Source organism: Geotrypetes seraphini, chromosome 11 (genome assembly GCF_902459505.1).
Source record: "Geotrypetes seraphini chromosome 11, aGeoSer1.1, whole genome shotgun sequence".
Classification (NCBI taxonomy): Eukaryota; Metazoa; Chordata; class Amphibia; order Gymnophiona; family Dermophiidae; genus Geotrypetes; species Geotrypetes seraphini.
In genome coordinates this window covers 52,495,015-52,516,491 of record NC_047094.1, presented here as the reverse complement: position 1 = coordinate 52,516,491, position 21,477 = coordinate 52,495,015, and the positions used below count along the sequence as shown (strand labels likewise).

At 42.5% G+C, this 21,477-nt stretch overlaps 1 protein-coding gene across 2 annotated transcripts in view; it reads left to right on the top strand.

Annotated features, from left to right (window-relative positions):
* Nucleotides 1–21,477, top strand: part of NTN3 (netrin 3) — a 312,749-nt gene that overhangs the window by 228,195 nt on the left and 63,077 nt on the right. For both annotated transcript variants that reach the window (XM_033963623.1, XM_033963624.1), the window contains one exon: nucleotides 2,455–2,508. In XM_033963623.1, coding sequence (XP_033819514.1) covers nucleotides 2,455–2,508 — 54 coding nt within the window. The remainder of the gene's footprint in view (nucleotides 1–2,454; nucleotides 2,509–21,477) is intronic.

Here is a 21,477-nt window from a genome sequence, read left to right as displayed (position 1 = left end):
CTTAGCAGGATTTGGAAATAAGCCCTTCAATTGTATCTAGATGTGCTGGAATCTTATTCTGATGTCAAATATCCAGCTCTTAGATTATTATTATTTTGCTCACTCATCAAATCCAACGAACAATAAATATAAATAAATGTGAAGCAATATAAACCATGAATATCGTAAGTGTAACCAATAGGATCTTCTTTTTAGGTCATCAGATGTGCTTTCCGTATCTTGATCGCTTTTAATCAACGGAAATATGTGCACAGCTTAGGCAACGATTTCAACATTTTAATTGTTATTTAAACAAGTAAACAATTGTTTCTTTAAACAAACTGCATAAATAAAGCATATGAATAACGCATATAAACAAAGTAAAGCGTATAAACAAAATAAAACATAATAACATAGTAACATAGTAGATGACGGCAGATAAAGACCCGAATGGTCCATCCAGTTTGCCCAACCTGTTTCAATTTAAATTTTTTTAATTTTTTCTTCTTAGCTATTTCAGAGCAAGAATCCAAAGCTGTACCCGGTACTCTGCTTGGGTTCCTAGTGCCAAAATTGGGTCAATGAGGAGTGCTAAGTAACAAAATTTTGAAATCCTTGTCTAAGCTGTGCACATATTTCCGTTGATTAAAAGTGATCAAGATACGGAAAGCACATCTGATGACCTAATAAGAAGATCCTATTGGTTACACTTAAGATATACATGGTTCATATTGCTTCACATATATTTACATTTATTGTTTGCAAAATCATATTCTGTGCATAAATATCGAATTTTAAGATGTCAATATTTATGCACAGAGTAACACACCAGCGGTGACGGGATAATCGCGTGCCGGACACCAGCACGCCGACAAGCCAGCGCTGACAATTCGGTGCAAGAAAGAAGCGCGTCGCGGGAAACTTCATTATAAAGAGCGCCCACCCACTTTACTGCATCATGTTTGCACTGCCGTTGGGAGGGTGGGGGAGCAACCCCCCACATTATAGAGAAAATGGAATTTTTCCCCCCAAAAATCAGAAAAGTTCCGTTTTCTCTATAATGCAAGGTTCCAACCCCCCAGCAGCAGTGCGAATACTATGCAGTAAAGGGTGGGGGGGTTCCCCACTCACACCCCACTTCAGAGCTCTTTAAAATTAAGTTTTTCCGCGGCATGCTTCTTTCATGCGCCAAATTGTCAGTGCTGGATTGTCGGCGTGCTGGTGTCTCGCGCGCGACAGACTATGAACCCACACCAGCACATGTGTGTCGATACTTATTTTGCTTGGGCATGCACACAGTAGCTACCTTGTGCACACATCTCCATTGTGTTCTCCTGATTTAGTGCAGAAGTTCTGTGTGCATCAAGTGTACGTATAATTAGCTTACTACATCAACGAGCAAAGACTAGGTGTTAAAAACCATGTGCTGAGCTATCAGCACTTGACTTTAATGCAAACTTTATGCATCGACCTAATCTGAGTAAACTCTCATTCTTCCCTTGGCTATCCTGTTCTTCCACTATGGTGTGTTTTTCCTTTACACTCAAGACATGAGACGGAGGGAGAGCAGCTGCATAGATTAGAAGCAAATATTTATTCTACCCCTATGTTGTTGACCTGTCATCATTGATGCTGATCTGACCTGAGGTTACCATATGTCTCCAGAAAAAGGAGGGTGGATTGAGACATCCGGGTTTTACTTTCATTGCTTTCAATGGAAGTAAAACCTGGATGTCTCAATCTGTTCTCCTTTTTCTGAAACCATACGGTAACTCTAATCTGACCGCCAGGAAAGGGATGCGGAGAGATGCAGGGCCATGTACAGAGATTCTTTGCATGGCCTCATTTCCATTAGTCAGTAGGGGCTGAGAAGCAGGGCAATGTGCTGGTGAGGCAAGTTGGCCTTTCAAACATGGTAATGTTTGGCATGTTTTATCAAGAGAAACGTCCTGCATTAAGAAACTGCTGAGCCAAAAATACAAAAACAGTTTTTTAAAAACTGGTAGGAGTGATCTCTTTTCCATGATTAGCTGCCAAAGTTAACGCACATATTTGTCTCTAAGCATCATAATGTGGACTTGATCGTAAACCAGAAAATGATATTTTTCTTTTAAAAAAATTGTGTTTATAATCCAGCAAAGAACCACGTGCTGATTGCTTTAGTGGAATATTGGCTTTTCTCTACTGGCTAGCCTTACTGTTCGAATGCTGCTGAGTCATCATACTGCTGTCACTCAATAATGTTAGCAAGCAATGCCACCTCTTCCAGGTTACCCCAAACCAGCCGATCCAGTCCTTGATTTTCCCCTACTGAATCCACAGAGAAGTGACTTCATGCGTGCAATGGGTATAAACTAGGACTGGATCCTTCCTTGGGGGTTCACCGGGATGAAGTGGCAAATCTACCAAGCAGCCAGTCACTGACCAGTTTCAACCCAGACCCTTACCTATGTGATTTTCTTTTTGCTTTTTCAGAAATACCAGTGATTATTACGACCCCGATAGTCACCAGCACAGAAGAACCAGCTAGTAAGTTGATATGTTGGATGTTCAAATGTTTGCAAAATACACTTTGTCCAGAGCTCTGTGAGGCTATCTGTCCTGGAAGCCTCCCTGCCATCATCCTACACTGTGCATGGGAACCAGACACTGCTCTTTTGAGCACCAAACTTCCAAACTTGGTCATGGAAAATGAACCATCTCCTAAAAAAAAAAAAGGCAAAATATTTGCAAATGAAGTTTTAGAAGTCCCATTTACTTTTGGAAAATGGCCAAGAAACTTGACAGAACTTCTTAGTATATCATTTTTTTTCTGAAACCAGCCATATCCTAGCCAAGATTAGTTTGAGATCTAGTTTATATGCCAACACTCCATCATTTCTGAAGAGGGACGCTTGTTGCTTTTTAATTCAAAACTGCTTGTTAAATGTCAGGGAATGTTTCCTGAATTCTAGCACTCAAGAACGTGAGATACTGTACTAATAGCATTAAGCAGTGCACTTCAGTTCTGATCTGTAGAGCACAGTTCTGGCCACCACTCTAGTATTCACTGCAGTCCTTTGAGGGCTGCAGCCAGATCTGGTTTTCATATTAACAAAAATATATTCATTACCCTACTTTTGAGATCACATGTATGCAAATATATATTTTGACTATTTACCATGGATATACTTAGAAATGGACCTGTCCCTAAAAACTGAAAACAAATTCCCCTGCACTCATATGCAGAATGGGAGGATGTGTGTGTGTGGGGGGGGTGGGGGGGCAGTGTCCTTCCAGACAAAAGAGGCAAAAGCAGCCCAAGGACCAGATAAAGGAGGAAACTCTGCACCGTGGGCAGTACAAGCAGTTTAATAAGTAGGAAGCTGGTTAGAAGCGGGTGGGGTCTGGCCTGGGGGAAGAAAAGTGGATGAAGAAGAGGGAGAGCATTGGGATCTGGGGAGATCTGGGAACAGCATTGAAATCTAAGGAAATAGGGGAGATCAGTAGGAATGAGGAAGGGAAGAAACAGGAAGAGTCTGGGGAGAAATGGGGAGTGTGTTGAGATTAGGGGAAATAGAGGTTTCCAGTTGATATGGGGAGGGGAAGGAGGAAGCAGTGGGGGGGGGGGGAGGGGAGGGAAAAAGAAGAGTGGGTGGATTAGGAAAAGAGAAAAGGATGTCTCCTTTTCACTAATTTAAGTCAATCTTAGAGGAGAGGGAAAGAAGGTTCACTTTACATTCTCCCCCCACTCTTATTTTTAACTTCTCCCAAATTAAGCAGTCAGATTAGGCCTATATCTGCACACCATGGTTCTGTCCACTGACCTCTACCATTTCCTGCTGCATTAGTCACAAAACTATAAATTCGCCTCATAGTTTTAAGCGCACGAGACAAACGCGCGCCGACAATTCAGCGCGCCACAGGAAAACCTCCTTTTAAAGGGCTCCGACGGGGGGTGTTGGTGGGGAACCCCCCCCACCACACACACACTTTACTTAATAGGGATCGTGCTGGCGTTGGGGGGGTTTGGGGGGGTTGTAACCCCACATTATACTGGAAACAACTTTTTCCCTATTTTTTAGGGAAAAAGTTAAGTTTTCAGTAAAATATGGGGGGTTACATCCTCCACACACCCCCAACACGGCAGCGCAAGGCAGCGCGATCCCTATTAAGTAGAGTGGGGGGTTCCCCCCACACACCCTCCCCGTTGGAGTCCTTTAAAAGAAGGTTTTCCTGTGGCACGCTGAAGTCTTGTGCTGAATTATCAGCACACGTTTGTCGGCGCATGTTTGTCTCGCACGCTTTTGTACCGTCACCATAAATTCAATTCAGTTAAGCACTATAGCACTACCTGCTGTTCTAGTAGTAGGCTTGATATATGCAGGTCTGTCAACATACCACAGTCCTGACCTTAGCTATTGTCTTCCAGTACTGATTTCTCACGTATCACTCCACTTTTTCTACTTTAGACTTGACCTGCAGTAACGTTTGCAATGCCAGCAGTATTCCCTTCACACATGTGCTCAATATATTTCAGTCCTGATCTGTTGTACTTCCCCGACCCCTGCTATACCTATTCCAATAATAGTCACTTTCTGCTCCCTGCTTCTATTAGCATTAGGGTTTCCAGACGACTGGATTTACCCAGACATGTCCCCTTTTTAGAGGGCATGTCCAGGTGTCTGGACGGCTTTCCAAAACCCAGCACTTTGTCCGGGTTTTGAAAAGCAGATCACATTGGGAAAAGCATCTGCTCATGTATAGATGCCCTCCTGACCGAGACGAGAAGGCTGGGGGGGCGGACTAGGGGCGGGGCTAGGGGGCGAGGCTGTGGTGTGGTGTGGGTATAACGGGGCAGATGATGGGTAGAAATGGGAGAGCCTGGGGTGGTCTGTGGGTTCGGATTTTACATACGTAAAGTCTGGTAACCCTAATTAATATGCTAATGCACCTTAGTCCTGACTGGAAGGACCAAATTCTATCTATGGTGCTCAAAATTACGCATGCAAATTTGGGTGCAATTTAATTAAATAATGAGCCAATAAGTGCCAATAAATAAGGACTATAAATCAATTATTGGCAACAATTTGAATTTATGTGCGCATTTTCCTCATCAGGATTCTAAAAGAACTGCATGAATAAAATTTTCCATGTGGATTTGAAAAGGGGGTAGGACCATGGGAGGGGCATGGGTGGGTCAGGAATATCCATAGAATATGCATGCAATCTTATAGAATATGGTATACCCATGTCTAATTTAGGTGCAAGGATTTATACCAGTTAGTATAAATCCTTACGCCCAAAACTGGGTACAAATCCAACCCTCTAAAAACAACATAATAATGAAAAGAACACCATTGTTAGAAATGAAAGATTCCACTCATCACAAAACAGACAAATAAAAGAAGCCCTAACGGTACACTTCTCCCTCCACATTTGCGGGGGTTAGCGGCAAAACTGGCCCGCGAATAACTTTTTTTTTCTATTTTATTCACGGTATTTTGGTTAAATCCCTCATGAATACTGTGAAATCACGACTAAAACTTATTGTTCATATTTGCGATTGGTTTTTGTTTTTTTTAAACAAGTTATGTATTGCAGTTTTTGCTGATTCTGTCTCCGTGATGCCCCCAAAATAGCCAGTTTTCACATAGGCACTAAGGTCTTGATTCTATAAATGGTGTTTAACTCCTAGGTGCCGTTCATCATAGTTGCCAATCAACCACTAGGCACCGTTTATAGAATCATGCCTAGCAGATCCTTAGGATTCTTGGGCGCTAGGAGGCGTTATATCCTTAGCGTACTGCCATTTAGGCCAGGGTTTTCTTGGTCTAAATGAGTGTGCCTAAAATAAATGCTTACTGGTACCTTACGCCCAAATTCCACCCTAAATCCATTCTTAGCCATGCCTACTTTGAAGTAGTAGGTACCTACAGAGTTTGGCACCTACAGGAAAATTATTTTTTTTAATTGGTTTTTAATTGACTTTTAATGATGCTTTCAATTATCAGTGCCGATTAAGCCAATTAAAAAAATTAAGTTATGCATCTGGATTGGCTAGGTGCGTGATCTAGGCGCCTGTTATAGAATCAAGGCCTAGCTGCTAATTTGCAGCTGTGATAACCAGTTAACTGCCACTGAAAATTAGCAGATGGCCTTGAACAAGCGATTTAACTGGTCTGCGGACATTTTTGGCTGGTTAAATCCTTTCAATATCAACCCATTAGTGATATTTGGAGTGAAAATTTATACACTCAGCCCTAGTAAATCATCAAAGAGGCCAATTTACGAACATAGCTCTCAAAGTTAGGTGTATAAATCCTTTGAATATCGGACCCTTTGTTTAAGGTCTGTAGGGTTGATCCAGACCCTTTTCGGGGTTATGAATAAAGCTTGGGCTTTGTGGTATTATTTGACAAGAAAAGGTGCCAAAACCTGCTGGACCAGGCTGTAGCAGGACACCAGAACACAATTTCAGGCAAGCAGAGGAATGAAACAAAGACTGCATCAACCTGCCCTAAGAGTCTGATATCATTTGGCAGTCCTTACAGTGAGGACACAGTATTGTTTGCTGTGGTGGAGCGCACTTTGCCTCTGTACTGATCTCAATCACCAGGAACCAGAGCAGGGAAAAGGCTTGGTGTGGCAAAGCTAACATTTCTAATTGTGCTTCCCTAACAGACTCCCTGGGGTTTTCAAACCACAAAGTGACACTTTCCTTGGTCTAAGTTTATGGCAACAACCGTAACCTCAGGAATGGGACCGGAAATGAAGTGGGGTAAATCTCTTTGGTAGAAGGCAGAGGTTTGGGATGTTCTTCCTGAAGGATGTAAATATTTGCTTGAAGTCTTTTCTCCTGCAGTCAGATTAGTCTATTCTAGCAGACTTTGTGCTTTAATACAATCACTCTTTTGTGGTCAGAATTTGCTTTCAGAAAGTCTTTTTTATGCTTTGTGATGATTTTGCTCTTTTTATTTCATTAGGCTTGTTCCTTTCTCACAGTTATCCTTGCCTGACTCAAGGGTGGAGACTACTTTTCAGTTTTATACATTTTTTGTGCCATATTTCTGTGGTTTTCATATTTCTTTCCATCTGTGTTCTTTTCTTCTTTACTCTTATCTTCTGGAAAAGTGCTGAAGCTGAGGGAACTCTATTTCCCCTGCAGCCAGCTGGTCCTTATTTTGACTTCAACTGTGAGAAGCCAAGAGAAGGACTTGGAGTAGTAATGAGTTTTCCCCACAGCCAGAAATGTCTTAATCTGCCTTCTAGTGGGAATAAGAGTAGGGGTATAGAAATTGCAAGTGACGGTGATATGTTTTTTTTTCTTCTGAGGTGTCATGTAGCTTCTTTTGGATTTCCAGCTCAGTTGGAACTGGGGCTGGGGCTGGTGCCATGAGCTGTAGATTCTCCTCTAAATTTGATATCTCCTCTCAACTCACCTGGAGCAGCTATTGGAATGGCTGTCCTTAGCAAAAGTCTATGCATCAAGGCTCCTTCCAAGCCCCTGCAACAATCATGGGGCCCTAGACGCAACCACAAGGTGTGCCATGGAACAATGAATCAGACTTTCTCCCAGCAGTAGTTATGACCTTTCACTCCACAGCCCTCCTAGACTTGAGAGGCTCAGGAAATGGAAGATCAGATCTAGGAATCAAATGCAGGTCTTCTACATCAATAATTCCTAACTCTGTACTGGAGGTCTACCAGGCCAGTCGGGTTTTTGGGATAGGCCTAATGTATATGCATGGGGCAGATTTGCATGCCTGTCACCTCCATTATATGCAAATCTCTCTCATGCATATTCACTAGGGCTATCCCAAAAACCCAATTGGCCTGGTGGTACCCCAGGACAGGGTTGGGAACCACTGCTCTACACTGCCACTGAGCACTAGGCCAATTCAGGAGGTTTATGTTCCCTCATAGCAGGACTCCCATATCTTTTTCAATAATAAATCATGATGGGAGGGGCTAGGACTGCATGAACTGAATATCCCACAGTAAACCCCAAAGAGAAAATAAGAAGAAAACATTCCACAGAAAGCAGAAAGAAAAAAAAAAAATGGAGGCTGCCAAGGGGATTAGAATGTCACTGGAGTCACATTCAGGTTAATAGTTCATTGAAGACTCAACATGGCTATGTTTTTAGCAAATGCCTGCATAGGGGATGCTTAATTCAGTATCCCCCACTTTTACAACGCCATGCTAGCAGCTGTCGTATGACAAAAGCCCCAAAGCTTTTTAAATCCCTATGGACATTGGGGCAGTTACCGCAACGGCAGCCACTAGCGCGGCTTTGTAAAAGGAGGGGAGGGAGGGTTGAGAATAAGCTCAATGTATTTACACAAACACTTAGTTCCTCATACAATTAGGATGATCCAACAAAAACTATGCTGCACCAATCTCACTTGTTCCTAGTCACTGCAAAAAATAAATTATTAACCTGAATGTGACTCCGCGGTATCCTTGTCCCCTTGTCCATCTCCACTTTTTGTTTCCACAGCAACTCTACCATTCTAGGCAGTAACTTTCCCTGGCTGAGCCCAGCCTTGGCTTAGAATGTATCACTTAGCATTATTTCCCATTTCTTTGTGATTATTCCTGTGAATTCCCCTACAGTCCCCTCCTCTACTTGGCCACATTGACTCTAGCAAGGAGAGGCTAGGAGAGCTGTGAGGTTTCCTCCTCGCAAAGATATAGGTTAGAATGGACATAGGGGACAGTAGCTCCTCCCCTACCCCCCCCAAAAAAACCATTATTATTATTATTATTATTTTTAAGTGCCAAAACTGAATTAGTCCTCCTTCTACTTCCAATATGGCTTCCATAACTGTTACTTCCCCCTCCCCCAAAGTAAGCAGGGAAACTATACTTGTATCCTGTCCCCCCACCCCACGCCCACTCCTGGAGGCGCTTGGCTTTTTCCTGAGGTTTGGAGCCAGAGGAATGAGGATCTGAAAGGATTTTTTTGCTTTTCATTCTTTTTGGCAGGGGACTTGAGTGGAAATCCATCCAGGGCAACTCTCCTGGTTCCTTTTGAAAAAGAAGCTCAGCTGCTTTTCAAACATTAAGCATTCTAATTAGGGACATCAAAGCGGAAACAGTTTGCAAAAGAAAATCAGATTTCCCCAAATCTTTATTCCATGGCTAGTATCCAGAGCAAGTCAAGTGAGTCAAAATGTCCAGACTTAGGTTAAACATAGCAGAAGGCTTTGAAATATTGCTTAATGTTCTCGCTGTGGTGGAAAAAGAAATCGGATTGAGATTTTTTTTTTTTACGTTATTAGTGGTATGGCCTGAGATACTGATGTTTTTGTGCATTTTTATTTAAGGTGCCTAAATGTTAATACGTACTATTGAATAAACATCCCTACACGACCTCTTTATGTAGATTTGGCCTTGCTAAATACAGTCCCCTTATTTTTTGAAGCGATTTCAACGCTCACCATTACTACTAGTCCTAGAGACAGCTGTTTTACAAAAGAACCCTGAAGAATCTATAGATTGATGAGTAAATCCTTTCTAACTTAACAATTAATGCTGCATATTCATTTGCCCCACTGTAAAAAGTTCTAATGTATATTTAAAAATTGTTATTAACAAAAAAAATTGTGAAATGACCTGAAAATAATCAATAAAAATTGGGGGAAAGCATCCAAAACAAACTGAAGATCGAATGAAAATTTTTTCCATGCACATTCCTAATACTTAGATAAATTCTACACTTTGGTACAGGTTTGGTGCCAGGTTACCCATATAAGTAGCCTTGAACTCATATGAATAAATTCTCCAAATAAAGTTATGACTGCACATATACAGATAAATTTATTGATGCAGAGGCTGAATATTGCTGCTATATAAATAAATTTAGGCCCCATTCCAGAATGTCTCTGACCATTCCTAATTTTGTATGGACATGAGGTTTTCCATCTCTATTTATCCCTTCTGCAGCCCTTCAATTTTAAAGACAGCCACTTATGTAGTTAGCACCTAATGCTGGTAGCATAAGTACTTTACAATATCATCTACTAGATTAAAGTTGAGCCCTGCCATTGAATTTTATGCGGCCTATGAGACCAAGGAATGTATGCAGAGAAAACATCATTAACCAGAGGTTTGGTGATATTAAATATTGCATTTCACAATTATTTTCAGACTAGCCAAGCTAGCAATTTGTTTCCGTCATTTGTAGTTAAATTTTTACTTATTTTTTAATTTATCACAGACAGAAGGTCTGAGGAGCTCTGTGCACTTCCAATTCCATCACTAGATAATATTGCAGCCCGCCAGGGGTGGGACTGATATTCATGAAGCCCTCTGTGTATAAAGGGTGCCCGTTTCTGCACTAGATTAACCCATTAAAGTGGTAATTCCCAAAACTCTCCTGGAGGAATCCCAGCTAGTCAGATTTTTTTTGGATATCCATGATGAATATGCATAAATATATTTGCATACCAAGGAATTGGTGTATCATGAATATTGATTGTGGGTATTCTGAAAACCTGAGTAGTTGAGGTTCACCTAGTGCAAGTTTGGTAAACATTGCATTAGAGGTGCTCCTGGATGAATTGTATGCAAGGGAATTGACATAAATGGGCTAATGAAAGCGAGCCAACATGGCTTCTGCAAAGGAAGATCGTGCCAAACAAACTTGCTGCACTTCTTTGAGGGGGTAAGCAGCCAGATGGACCAAGGGGAACCCGTAGACATCATTTATCTCGACTTCCAAAAAGCCTTTGACAAAGTGCCCCATGAGCGGCTACTTAAGAAGCTGTGGAACCACGGGGTGGAAGGGGACGTGAACAGATGGGTTAAGCACTGGTTGGCAGGCAGGAAGCAAAGGGTTGGAGTGAAGGGCCACTACTCAGACTGGAGGAGGGTCACGAGCGGAGTTCCGCAGGGGTCAGTACTCGGACCGCTGCTGTTCAACGTATTTATAAATGACCTGGAAACGGGGATGAAGTGTGAAGTTATAAAATTTGCGGATGACACTAAACTCTGTAGCAGGGTTAGAACCATGGAAGAATGTGAGGACCTACAAAGGGACCTGAACAAACTGGAAGAGTGGGCGAATAAATGGCAGATGAACTTCAATGTGGGGAAATGCAAGGACATGCATATAGGAAAGAAGAATCCGATGTTCAGCTACCAAATGGGGGGATTAGTACTAGAGGGAAGTAACCTTGAAAAAGACTTGGGTGTGCTGGTGGACACAACAATGAAGTCAACGGCACAATGTGCGGCAGCCTCAAAGAGAGCAAATAGAATGTTGGGTATTATTAAGAAGGGTATTACAATCAGAACGAAGGAAGTCATCATGCCGCTGTATTGCACGATGGTGCGCCCGCATCTGGAATACTGTGTCCAATATTGGTCGCCATACCTAAAGAAGGACATGGAAATGCTTGAGAGAGTTCAGAGAAGAGCGTCAAGAATGATAAAAGGTATGGAAAACCTTTCAGACAGACTGGAAAGGCTCGGGGCTCTTCACCCTAGAGAAGCGGAGACTCAGAGGAGACATGATAGAGACTTACAAGATCATGAAGGGCATAGAGAAGGTGGAAAGGGACAGATTCTTCAGCCTATTGGGAACTACAAGAACAAGGGGGCACTCGGAAAAATTGAAAGGGGACAGGTTTAGAACCAATGCTAGGAAATTCTTCTTCACTCAGAGGGTGGTGGACACCTGGAATGCGCTTCCGGAGGATGTAATAGGACAGAATACATTAAGAGGATTCAAAGAGGGATTGGACAAGTTCCTGAAGGATACGGGGATTGAGGCATATAGATACAGACAGAGATAGGATAATGAAAGGGTATTGAAAGGTTTTAGACAAAGAATCACTTTACAGGTCATGGACCTGATGAGCCGCTGCGTGAGCGGACTGCTGGGCGCGATGGACCCCTGGTCTGACCCAGCGGAGGCAACTTCTTATGTTCTTATGTTCTTAATTCTATAAAAATTCTTAAAATTGGACATTCAATTTTGAGCGTTAAGGTGGTCCAAAAAATTCAGGTTTATGGGACATTACCTCCACAAGTCAATTTTTGTTCTATATCTTGGCACTACTAATTATGCCAAATTATATGTCTTTTGGTGAACATTTAGAGGTTGCTCAGTGATTTTTAATTTAATACATAAAATGCAAGTACAGAATTGACATTAATTTTCCATTTAAACCTGAATTTAGAATATTGTGTACAATTCTGGAAACAGCATCTTCAAAAAGATATAAAAAGGATGGTGTTGGCTACTAAAATGGTGCCTGGTCTTCATCATAAGGTGTATAGGGACAGACTTAAAGATCTCAATATGTATACTTTAGAGGAAAGGCAGGAGAGGGGAGATTTGATGGAGACGTTTAAATTCTTACGTGGCATAAATGCGCATGAGTCGAGTCTCTTTCAACTGAAAGGAAGCTCTGGAATGAGAGGGCATAGGACCAGCGCCCTGAGACCAGCCCTACCTGCATACGTTCCGGTTCAGCAGGAACTTGTCTAACTTTGTCTTGAATCCCTGGAGGGTGTTTTCCCCTATGACAGACTCCAGAAGAGCATTCCAGTTTTCTACCACTCACTGATGGTGAAAGTGGGTATCCTTGAGGGACTCCGCTAGGAGGGTGCCAGCTGTCTGAAAGTACACCATCCTTATGTACAGCATAGTACCGAGTGGTTTTGAAGGCTTGGAACCAGAAGAGGACTAGACCGCTAAATCTGAAATCACTGAAGATCTCGGACATTTGGTCGGAATCTACTAGGTTGTATGCACTGCTCAGGTCAAATTGGATTAATGATTGCATTGTGACCCTTACTTAGTAGTTCTTTGACATATGTTACTAGTTCTGCGACCACCGTCTCAGTGCTGTTTTTTTCTGATCCCGATTTTGAAGGGTGTAGGATATGACTTTATAAAATTACCCCATGGTACATATCCATTGTTAGGGCTGGTTCTACTTGCTTATATATGAGTATAAAAGTATATAGGAAGCTATACTGCGGTTGTAAAATAAATACTTTGCCATTATTTTTATTAGGTGCCCTGTTTTACCCCCTTGGTGTTACAGTCATACTTGGTTAAATCTAGTTTTCTTTCTCAAAATTAAAATAGATTTTTCTTTTATTCCCTGGCCCAGTTAAGACGTGGCATGTGTTTAAAACTATTCTGTAAGTTTTTGTCTGATGTGTGTATTTTATAGTGTTAGAAAAACTAATTGCTCTTGTATAGCAGATTATCAGGAACTGGTAAGGTTCAAATGTGTTCCTTTTTTTTTTTTTTTTTTTGAACCTCAGGCTTGAAAGGTTTCAAAGGCAGCAGTAAACGATTTGCAGCCCTTGACACCTAATTAAATTCCATTTCTTTGAAAACAAAGCAGTCCTCGGCTTTTTCTCCTTTCTTTTCAAGTAAGAGGGATGGCATAAAACCACAAGAGTGATTTCTCCCACACACTATCTCAAAGAAGCATAGAAAAACCACACAAGTTTGCCCACTTATGTATGTGTTAACACATACAAGGGGCTGTGAAAGGTTCTCAGCCCAACCAAGAAGAGAATGATGTGGAGCCATGAAATTTACAAGTTGTTCCACTCACTTAACACTTTTCATTTCATTTTATATCATTGAAATGAGAAGTGTCTAAAGTGTGGAATGACTTGTAAGTTTCATGGCTCCACATCATTCTCTTCTTGGTTGAGCTGAGAACTCTTCAGCGGCCCCTCATATCGTAATGTCATAATGTCTCATTCCACCAATGCCTAAGAGCCAGCCTCATCAGTGATATCACAACAGCTTGGTTTACCTATACTTGTGCCCATTTGCTAGATGCATTTGCCTCACTGAAATGAAAAGTGTGGAATGATTTGTAAGTTTCATGGCTCCACATCATTCTCTTTGTGATTGGGATGAGAACTTTTCAGCAGCCCCTCGTATGTACATAGGGACTGATTCTATAAATGGTGCTTAGCGGCGCCTAACTTGTAGACACCATGCTGAACGGTTGTCAATCAACCACTAGGCATCCTTTATAGAATCACGCCTAGTGGCGCCTAAGCAGACTTAAGCATCACTAGGCATTATAGGTGCTGGTATGTTAGAGCACTTTTTACCTGACCTAATTTTCCGGTACTTACCTCAGATGCTAGTGACGCCTAAGTCAACCACACTTATTCTCTGCCCCTAGGCACACCGACTTTTCAGGTAGGCATTGGAGGGTGCCTCGACATAGGCGTCGCTAGGCACCATGCAGATATCTGCGCAACCTAAATTGATAATTATAATATTGTCTTTTTAATTGGTTTTTAATGGTGTGATCAATTACATCATTTAAACCACTTAAAAACAATTTAAGTTAGGCGTCGCTAGGCGTCCGTGATTAGGGCGCTTAGCGGCGCCTAACCTAGAATCAGGTTATAAAATCAGGCCCATATTGCAAACACATTTTTGACTAATGCTCTTTCACACTTGCCTTTGTGTTCTATATTATAACAGTTCTACTACTCACGGCGTATTGTTTCTGTTGTGTTATAAGATGTGTACAGCACTGTGCAGATACACTGAATAGACAGTCCCTCTATTTACCCTGCCATATGCAACTTGATGGTAAAGGACCTTGTGATTTGATATAAAGCCTTTCTGAGATACAAAGTGGTTTACAATCTTTGACTATTCCATATACACCGAGAAGGACATTAAGATCTTTACAAGATAATAGATTAGTTATTCCTGCAGTATCGAGAGCAAAATGGGAATCAACACAAAACAAAGCCTTCTTTTACTTAGCCCCTAGCTAAGTGGAATCAACTTCCATAAGAGATTCATATAGAGTCAAATCATGCGACGTTAAAAAAACTATTTAAAACGTATTTTTTCCAAGAGGCTTTTGGCGTTAACTCTACCCCAGATGGACATATTCATTAATTTGAAGGGTGAATGGGTAAAATACCTTTTTTTTTGGTATGTGAGTATGATTGTGTCTTGAATGAGGGTGAATTGAGGTCTTCTCTTTTTATAATGGAGTTCTTTATTTTAGTTTATTTTGTCATATTTAAATTACAGTAAAACCTTGGTGTGCGAGCATAATTCGTTCCAGAAGCATGCTTATAATCCAAAGCACTCATATATCAAAGCGAATTTCCCCATAGGAAATAATGGAAACTCAGACGATTCATTCCACAACCCAAAACCTTTAATACAAAATACTATACATACTTGTATTGCAAGACCTCGCTCATTTAAAACAGTCACTACGTTCCTGCAGTGTCAGAGAGAGAAGAACAATCGGTTCAGTTGTGATTGTGTGACGTGTGTTTACTATATGCACTTGTATTGCAAGACATGGCTTGTATATCAAGTTAAAATTTAATAAATGTTTTGCTTATCTTGTAAAACACTTGTAAATCAAGTTATTGCAAGCCAAGGTTTTACTGTATTTTAATATGCAATATGCATTTGTATGTAATCTGCTGAGAACATGTGAAAGGTATAGTGGATATCAAATTTTAATAAATATAAACATATACTGAGCAGAGACGGAATCAGTGGTGCAGCACAATTTCTTATATACAATTTACTATAGTTGTATTTGTATTCTTATTTATATTAAGTATATGTTTACGTTTAGACATTTAGGGTCAGCAGCTCCAATCTTTCCTCAGACTCTACAGTTTAATGAAGTAAAATCCCACAAAACCAAGATGTGTAGTTATGATGTGTATTATAATATACCCTAGAGAAATTCTGCCTTAAATCTTAAAAAATCCTGCTTCTCTGAGAAATAATAATAATCATAATGAAAATTTAATTTAACCTACAATTTATATTTGATTCAAAACCCACATTAAGGAAGTAGGTGGCATTACAATATTAAAGGAAAACATATTAAAATACAGATTACAACAATAAATATTCAAGTAAATATTCAGCTACTCAAGTTATCAGTTTTTTTAAATGTCACTATGTTGGCAAAAAAAATAAAAAAATAAAATATATATATATATATATCTAATATAATAAAACGGTAAGCCACGCATGCGCACTCCCACCTTTGTGCGTCCGTTTTCCGTGAGATGTAGGGCACCTTAGGTAGGAGTGCGCATGCGCGCTTACGTCACCAGCTGCCGATGTCTCCACACGCCGGGACCGCAGCCAGCCACTGATCTCCGTTCCTCCAGTGGGGGGGGGGGTGGCGTCTCGGAGGAGAGGGATCGCGGCTGCTCAGTGCCCCCACCGAGGAGCCCAGCAACTTTCCGCCCCGGCTCTTAAACTGACCCGAGTCCTTTGCCGCCCCCCTTCCCTTCCCGCGGGCCCGACTACCTACCTGGCGATTCAAGCAGCGTGTGCAGCAGTCTTCACACGATGCTTCGGGCCCTTCTACTGCCCTGATTTGCTCTGCCGCGTCTCTGATGATGTCATCAGGGACATGCCAGAGTAAATCAGGGCAGTAGAAGGACCCGAAGCAGCATGTGAAGACTGCTGCACACGCTGCTTAAATCACCATGTGTAGTCGGGCCCGTGGAAAAGGAAGGGAAGGGGGGGGCGGCAAAGGTCTCGGGTCAGTTTAAGAGCCAGGTGTAGTTGAATCGCCATGTGTAGTCGGGACCGCGGGAAGGGAAAGGGGGGTAGAGGAAATGCTATTGCTGCTGCACAGGGAACTGGTGTGGGGGGTGGGAAATGGAGGGGGAAGGGGAGGGAAAGCTGCTTTGGACAGACAGACAGAGGGAAGAAGGGAGACAGAAAGAAAAGAATAAAGACACAGGGGCAGGTGCACAGGGAACTGGTGTGGGGGGAGGGAAATGGAGGGGGAGGGAATGCTGCTTCGGACAGACAGACAGAGGGAGGAAGGGAGACAGAAAGAATAGAAGAAAGTCACAGGGGCAGGGAGATATACAGAAAAACAGACAAAGGGGGCCAGGGACAGAGACAGACAGAAAGAAAAACAGCGGGAGTCACGTCAGGAGGGGTGCAGGATGCAGCAGAGGGAACTTTTCCAATGGGTGCAACTGGGCGGCTGTCGGGACCTCTGATCAGGGGCAGAGCAAGGTAAGTGTATCATAGGGCTAAGAAGGAGGAAGGGGGGGAGAAAATGGAAGGGACGCCTACTGCTGGACAGGAAGAGAAGGAAAGAGGTGCTGATGGACAGGGGGGGTGAAGAAAAAGGAACGGAGGCCTAATGTTGGACAGGGAGAGAAGGAAAGAGGTGCTGCTGGACAGGGAGGGGGTAAAACAAAGGGAGAAGGGCTGCTGCTGCATAAGGAGAGCAGTGAAGGGGTGGTGGTGGACACAGGGGAGGTAAAAGGAAGGGAGAATGGACAGGGGGAGCAGGCAAGGGGTGGTGATGGACAGCCAAGGAAAAAGAAAGACAGAAAGAAAGAAAGCGGCTAAGGAGAGAGAGAGAAAGAAATAAAGACAGACACACACACATATATTCTAGAACCCGTTAATGTAACGGGCTATAAGACTAGTATATATATATATACTGTATATATATATATCCAGTTCTGGACTAAGCAGCTGTGATATTTTATTCTCAATTTGAGGCTGTTATACTCTTGTTTTATCTTCCCAAACTTAGGGGTCCTTTTACCCCTCTAACAGATTTACCCCCCTTTAAATCCCTATGGGCTTTGGGGCAGTTACTGCAGCGGTATCCACTACTGCAGCTTTGTAAAAAGGGTGGGGGAGGTGTTAGTGCATGCTAATGAATGCACGTGTTAAATACCAAAGACACCCATTATATTCCTATGGGCATCTTAGTATTAACTGTGCACTATTAATTAGAGTGTGCTAAATTGGTTAGCTCACCTTAGAAAAAGGATCTTTTAATGCTGTGAATGCTAGCTGTAGGATTGTTCTTGGCCTCCTTACCTAATTGTGGCCACCTAGTGATGCCTAAGTTTGGGATCTGCGCCTAACATTTATTTTTTAAGTGGCTTAATTGGCATGGTAATTAACCACACCGGTTTTCATCCAAACCTCAAAAAATTAAACAATTTAAGAGTTCAGCGTCAAACTCTTAGGACCTAAGTGGTGGTGCCATCTCACACCTAAGGATGCCTAACAATGCCTATCTCATAAAGTAGGCGTGGTTAGGGTTGGAGAATAGGAATGGTTGAGTTGGGCGTCCTTAGACGAGTGAAAAGCTGGACCCTTAGGCATCGCTAAGCTTGATTCTCTAAATGACACTAGGCACCATTTATAGAATCTGGGCCATAGTTGTCTAGAGCTGAATATCCAGATAAAGCAGGTAGCAGCAGAACTTACCCGGACAGTGGCAGTGTTTAGCCTGCAATCTGAATAACTTATCCAGATAATTTAGAACAACTTTCTATGGTGCCTATTGATTAAAGAAACAAAAAAGAAGAAACTAAGCCTCAGAATAAACTGGAGCAACAAGAGAAGAGCAAAGGAGATGTCAAAACCAACCTTCGGTTACATATGTTTTATTAAGGATTTCACAAGAGTTCAAAAAACAAGTCCTTGATATGCTATATGACAAATGTAACTGAAGGTTGGTTTTGACATCTCCTTTGCCTTTTGACTAAGCCACAATAAACACTAATGCATGCTTACCACAGGTTAAAATGCAAGACTGCAGGCCGTGCTCAGGTGTCCTATGAGTCTTCCCAACTGACTCAATCGACAATTCCATCGTTGTTTCAAATCTTAAAGAACGTGTTGGCAGGTACTTCCTCAGTGCATGTGTTAAATGCCACGGTGCTAAATTATTGGCCATGTGCTGATATCGCCATTAGTGAATGAGCAAAACAACAAGAAGATGGTGGAATAGAAGATTGGATGCACCAGTTTGTAGTTTAATAAGCCACAGTCAGCCGGCACTGAGGCCTCTCCTTCTGCCTGGCATCTCGTGGCACACCTGGAATCTCGGGTGGCACAGCATGCGATACACTTCTTTATAGAATAGTGTCCAGTATGGTACACATAAATGCTAATTATTGGTACAAACGATGCATGTAAGTCGCTGGATCACAAACCTAGTTCTGGAGGCACCCAAATTAGTCAGGTTTTCAGTGCATGTAAATCTCTCTCGTGAATATTCAGTTGTGGATATCCTGGGCTGCCTCCAGGACAAGGTTTGGGAAGCACTGGTGTACGTGCAAGCATTCTGTAAACTGTGCACACACAAGGTGCCTGATACAGTGTACTAAGAACAAAGTTACAGAATGAGGGACTAGGAGCCTAATTTAGAAGTTCCTTTTTTTTTTTAGGTGGTGGGTGGGGGATTCTCTGAAAATCATGCCCTGCATCGCTCCATGGTGCGACTTCATCAGGAGTATTGCATTCAATTCTGGTCTCCTTATCTCAAGAAAGATATAGCAGATATAGCAGTGACTGTGACGAACTTGTAGTGCATTTCAGAGATTCACTGGTGTGCTACCAAACGCTATTTTTCCAGGCTTCTTTTTGTGATATATTTCTTTTTACCTTTATTACCATGGACCCCTGATGAAGGTTGTCCGAAACACGGACCGTGTTGGGTCCCCTGTTTGGTAAAAGGTTTTTAGTTAAGATTTATTTGTCAAAATAAAATTTGCCTGCACCGTGTACAAGTCTGCAGTTTTGGTTTGTTTGCTCTGATAAATACAAATAATACAGAGCAAGGATCCCCTCCCCTTCCCTTTACATATATCCCCTCTACTATCAAGAAAACTGAACAAGCCAAATTATTACAGAATGCTACACAGAAATATCATGCTAACAGAATACTGTAGTCACACATGACAGGAATAGTGTTAGGGGAATGCAACCAGGGCAACTGCCCCCTGGTCAGACAGCACCCTAAGCCAGCTGGAAGCTAAAGAAGCACTGCCTGGGCTTTGCAGTCCCCAGTTATGTCTAACACCAGCTCTAGCAGGATATATATTTCAAATCTGATATATTCTAATCACAAAATAGAAATAAAATTATTTTTTTCTACCTTTTTCGTCTCTGGTTTCTGCTTTCATCTTCTTTTCACTCTCTTCCCTCCAGCGTGTGCTATCTCTGTCTCTTCAATCCAGCCTGTGCCCCCTCTCTCCTTTTTACTTGATTCGTTCCAGCTTCACTGCTATCTTCATTTTTATCTCTCCTACACCAGATCTAGCATCATTGTCCCGCTCTGCTTATTTCTCTGCTGACCTCTTCCCATCATCAATTTCTCTACTTTCTCATGCCTGTCTCTCCCCTTCCCCTCCTCTAATCTCCCTGCTAGCTGTTTCCTTCCTTTTTTCCTTCTCCCTTCCCTCCTCCTCTTGTCCAGCTGTAACTATCTTCCCTTCCTAAACTAAACTAAACTAAACCTTAAGTTTATATACCGCGTCATCTCCACGGACTTAGAGCTCGGCACGGTTTACAGGAATTACTAAACAAAGGAACTCCAAAGGGAAGGAGAAGGGCTTGGTAAAAAGAAAGGAAGGAGGGGACTAAGTGGAGAGGAGAGGGAGGGGGAGGTTACATTTTAGAGAAAAGCCAAGATTTCAAATGTTTTCTGAAGCGTTGGAGGGAGGACGAACTTCGAAGAGGGGCAGATAAGCTGTTCCACAGCTCGATGATCTTGAAGAGGAGGGATGTTCCAAGTTTTCCTGTATGGGTGATGCCTTTTAAAGAGGGGAATGAAAGTATGAATTTTTGAGTGGATCTGGTGAAGTTAGGATTCGGGGAGAGCCAAGAAAGTGGAAACAGGGGAGGGAGGATGCCGTGTAGAGACTTGAAGGCTAGGCAGGCGCATTTGTAGTGAACCCTGAGGAGAACTGGGAGCCAGTGAAGCTTAGACAGAAGCGGGGAGACGTGGTCGAATTTGCTTTTTGCGAAGATTAATTTAGCCGCGTTGTTCTGAATCCGCTGAAGTCTGTGAAGACTTTTCTTTGTTAGGCTTAAGTAGATGGAGTTGCAGTAATCCAGTCTAGATAGAATAACGGATTCCTCCCCTCCCAGCAGCATCTGTCCTTCTCCCTCTCCAGGTCCAGTAGCAGCTGTCCCTTTTTCCCCTTGCCCAGCAGCTTCCCAGCCTCCAACAGTGGCTTTCTCCCCTCCCAGCAGCTCTCCTTACTTGCCAGCGCAGTGATTCAGGAAGGCAGCTTCGGGTCCTATGTTGGGTCACTCCGCCTCTGAGGAAAGAGGAAGTTGCATCATCAGAGGTGGCCACGACTCAGCAAAAACCCCAAGGCTGCCTTCCTGAATCGCTGCACTGGTAAGAAGGGGGGCTGCAGAGAGGGGAAAAAGCCACTGTCAGAGGTGCCCCATGATCTCTCTGGCCCAGCTGAAAATAACTCGTCAATCTTGCCGGCCCTACGTGGACCGGCAGGAGATTGAACTTAATCAATCCCGCTGGCCCTGCGTGAACCGGCAGAAATTTCCTGCGGACCGGCGGTTGAAGAAAAGTGCTCTAGAACACATTGCCAGAGGTTGTGGATAGTGTAGCTGGTTGTAAGAAAGGGTTGGATAAGTTCCAGGAGGAAAAGTCCATAGACTGTTATTGAGAAAGACATGGAGGAAGCCACTGCTTGCATAGAATGTTGCTGCTCCTT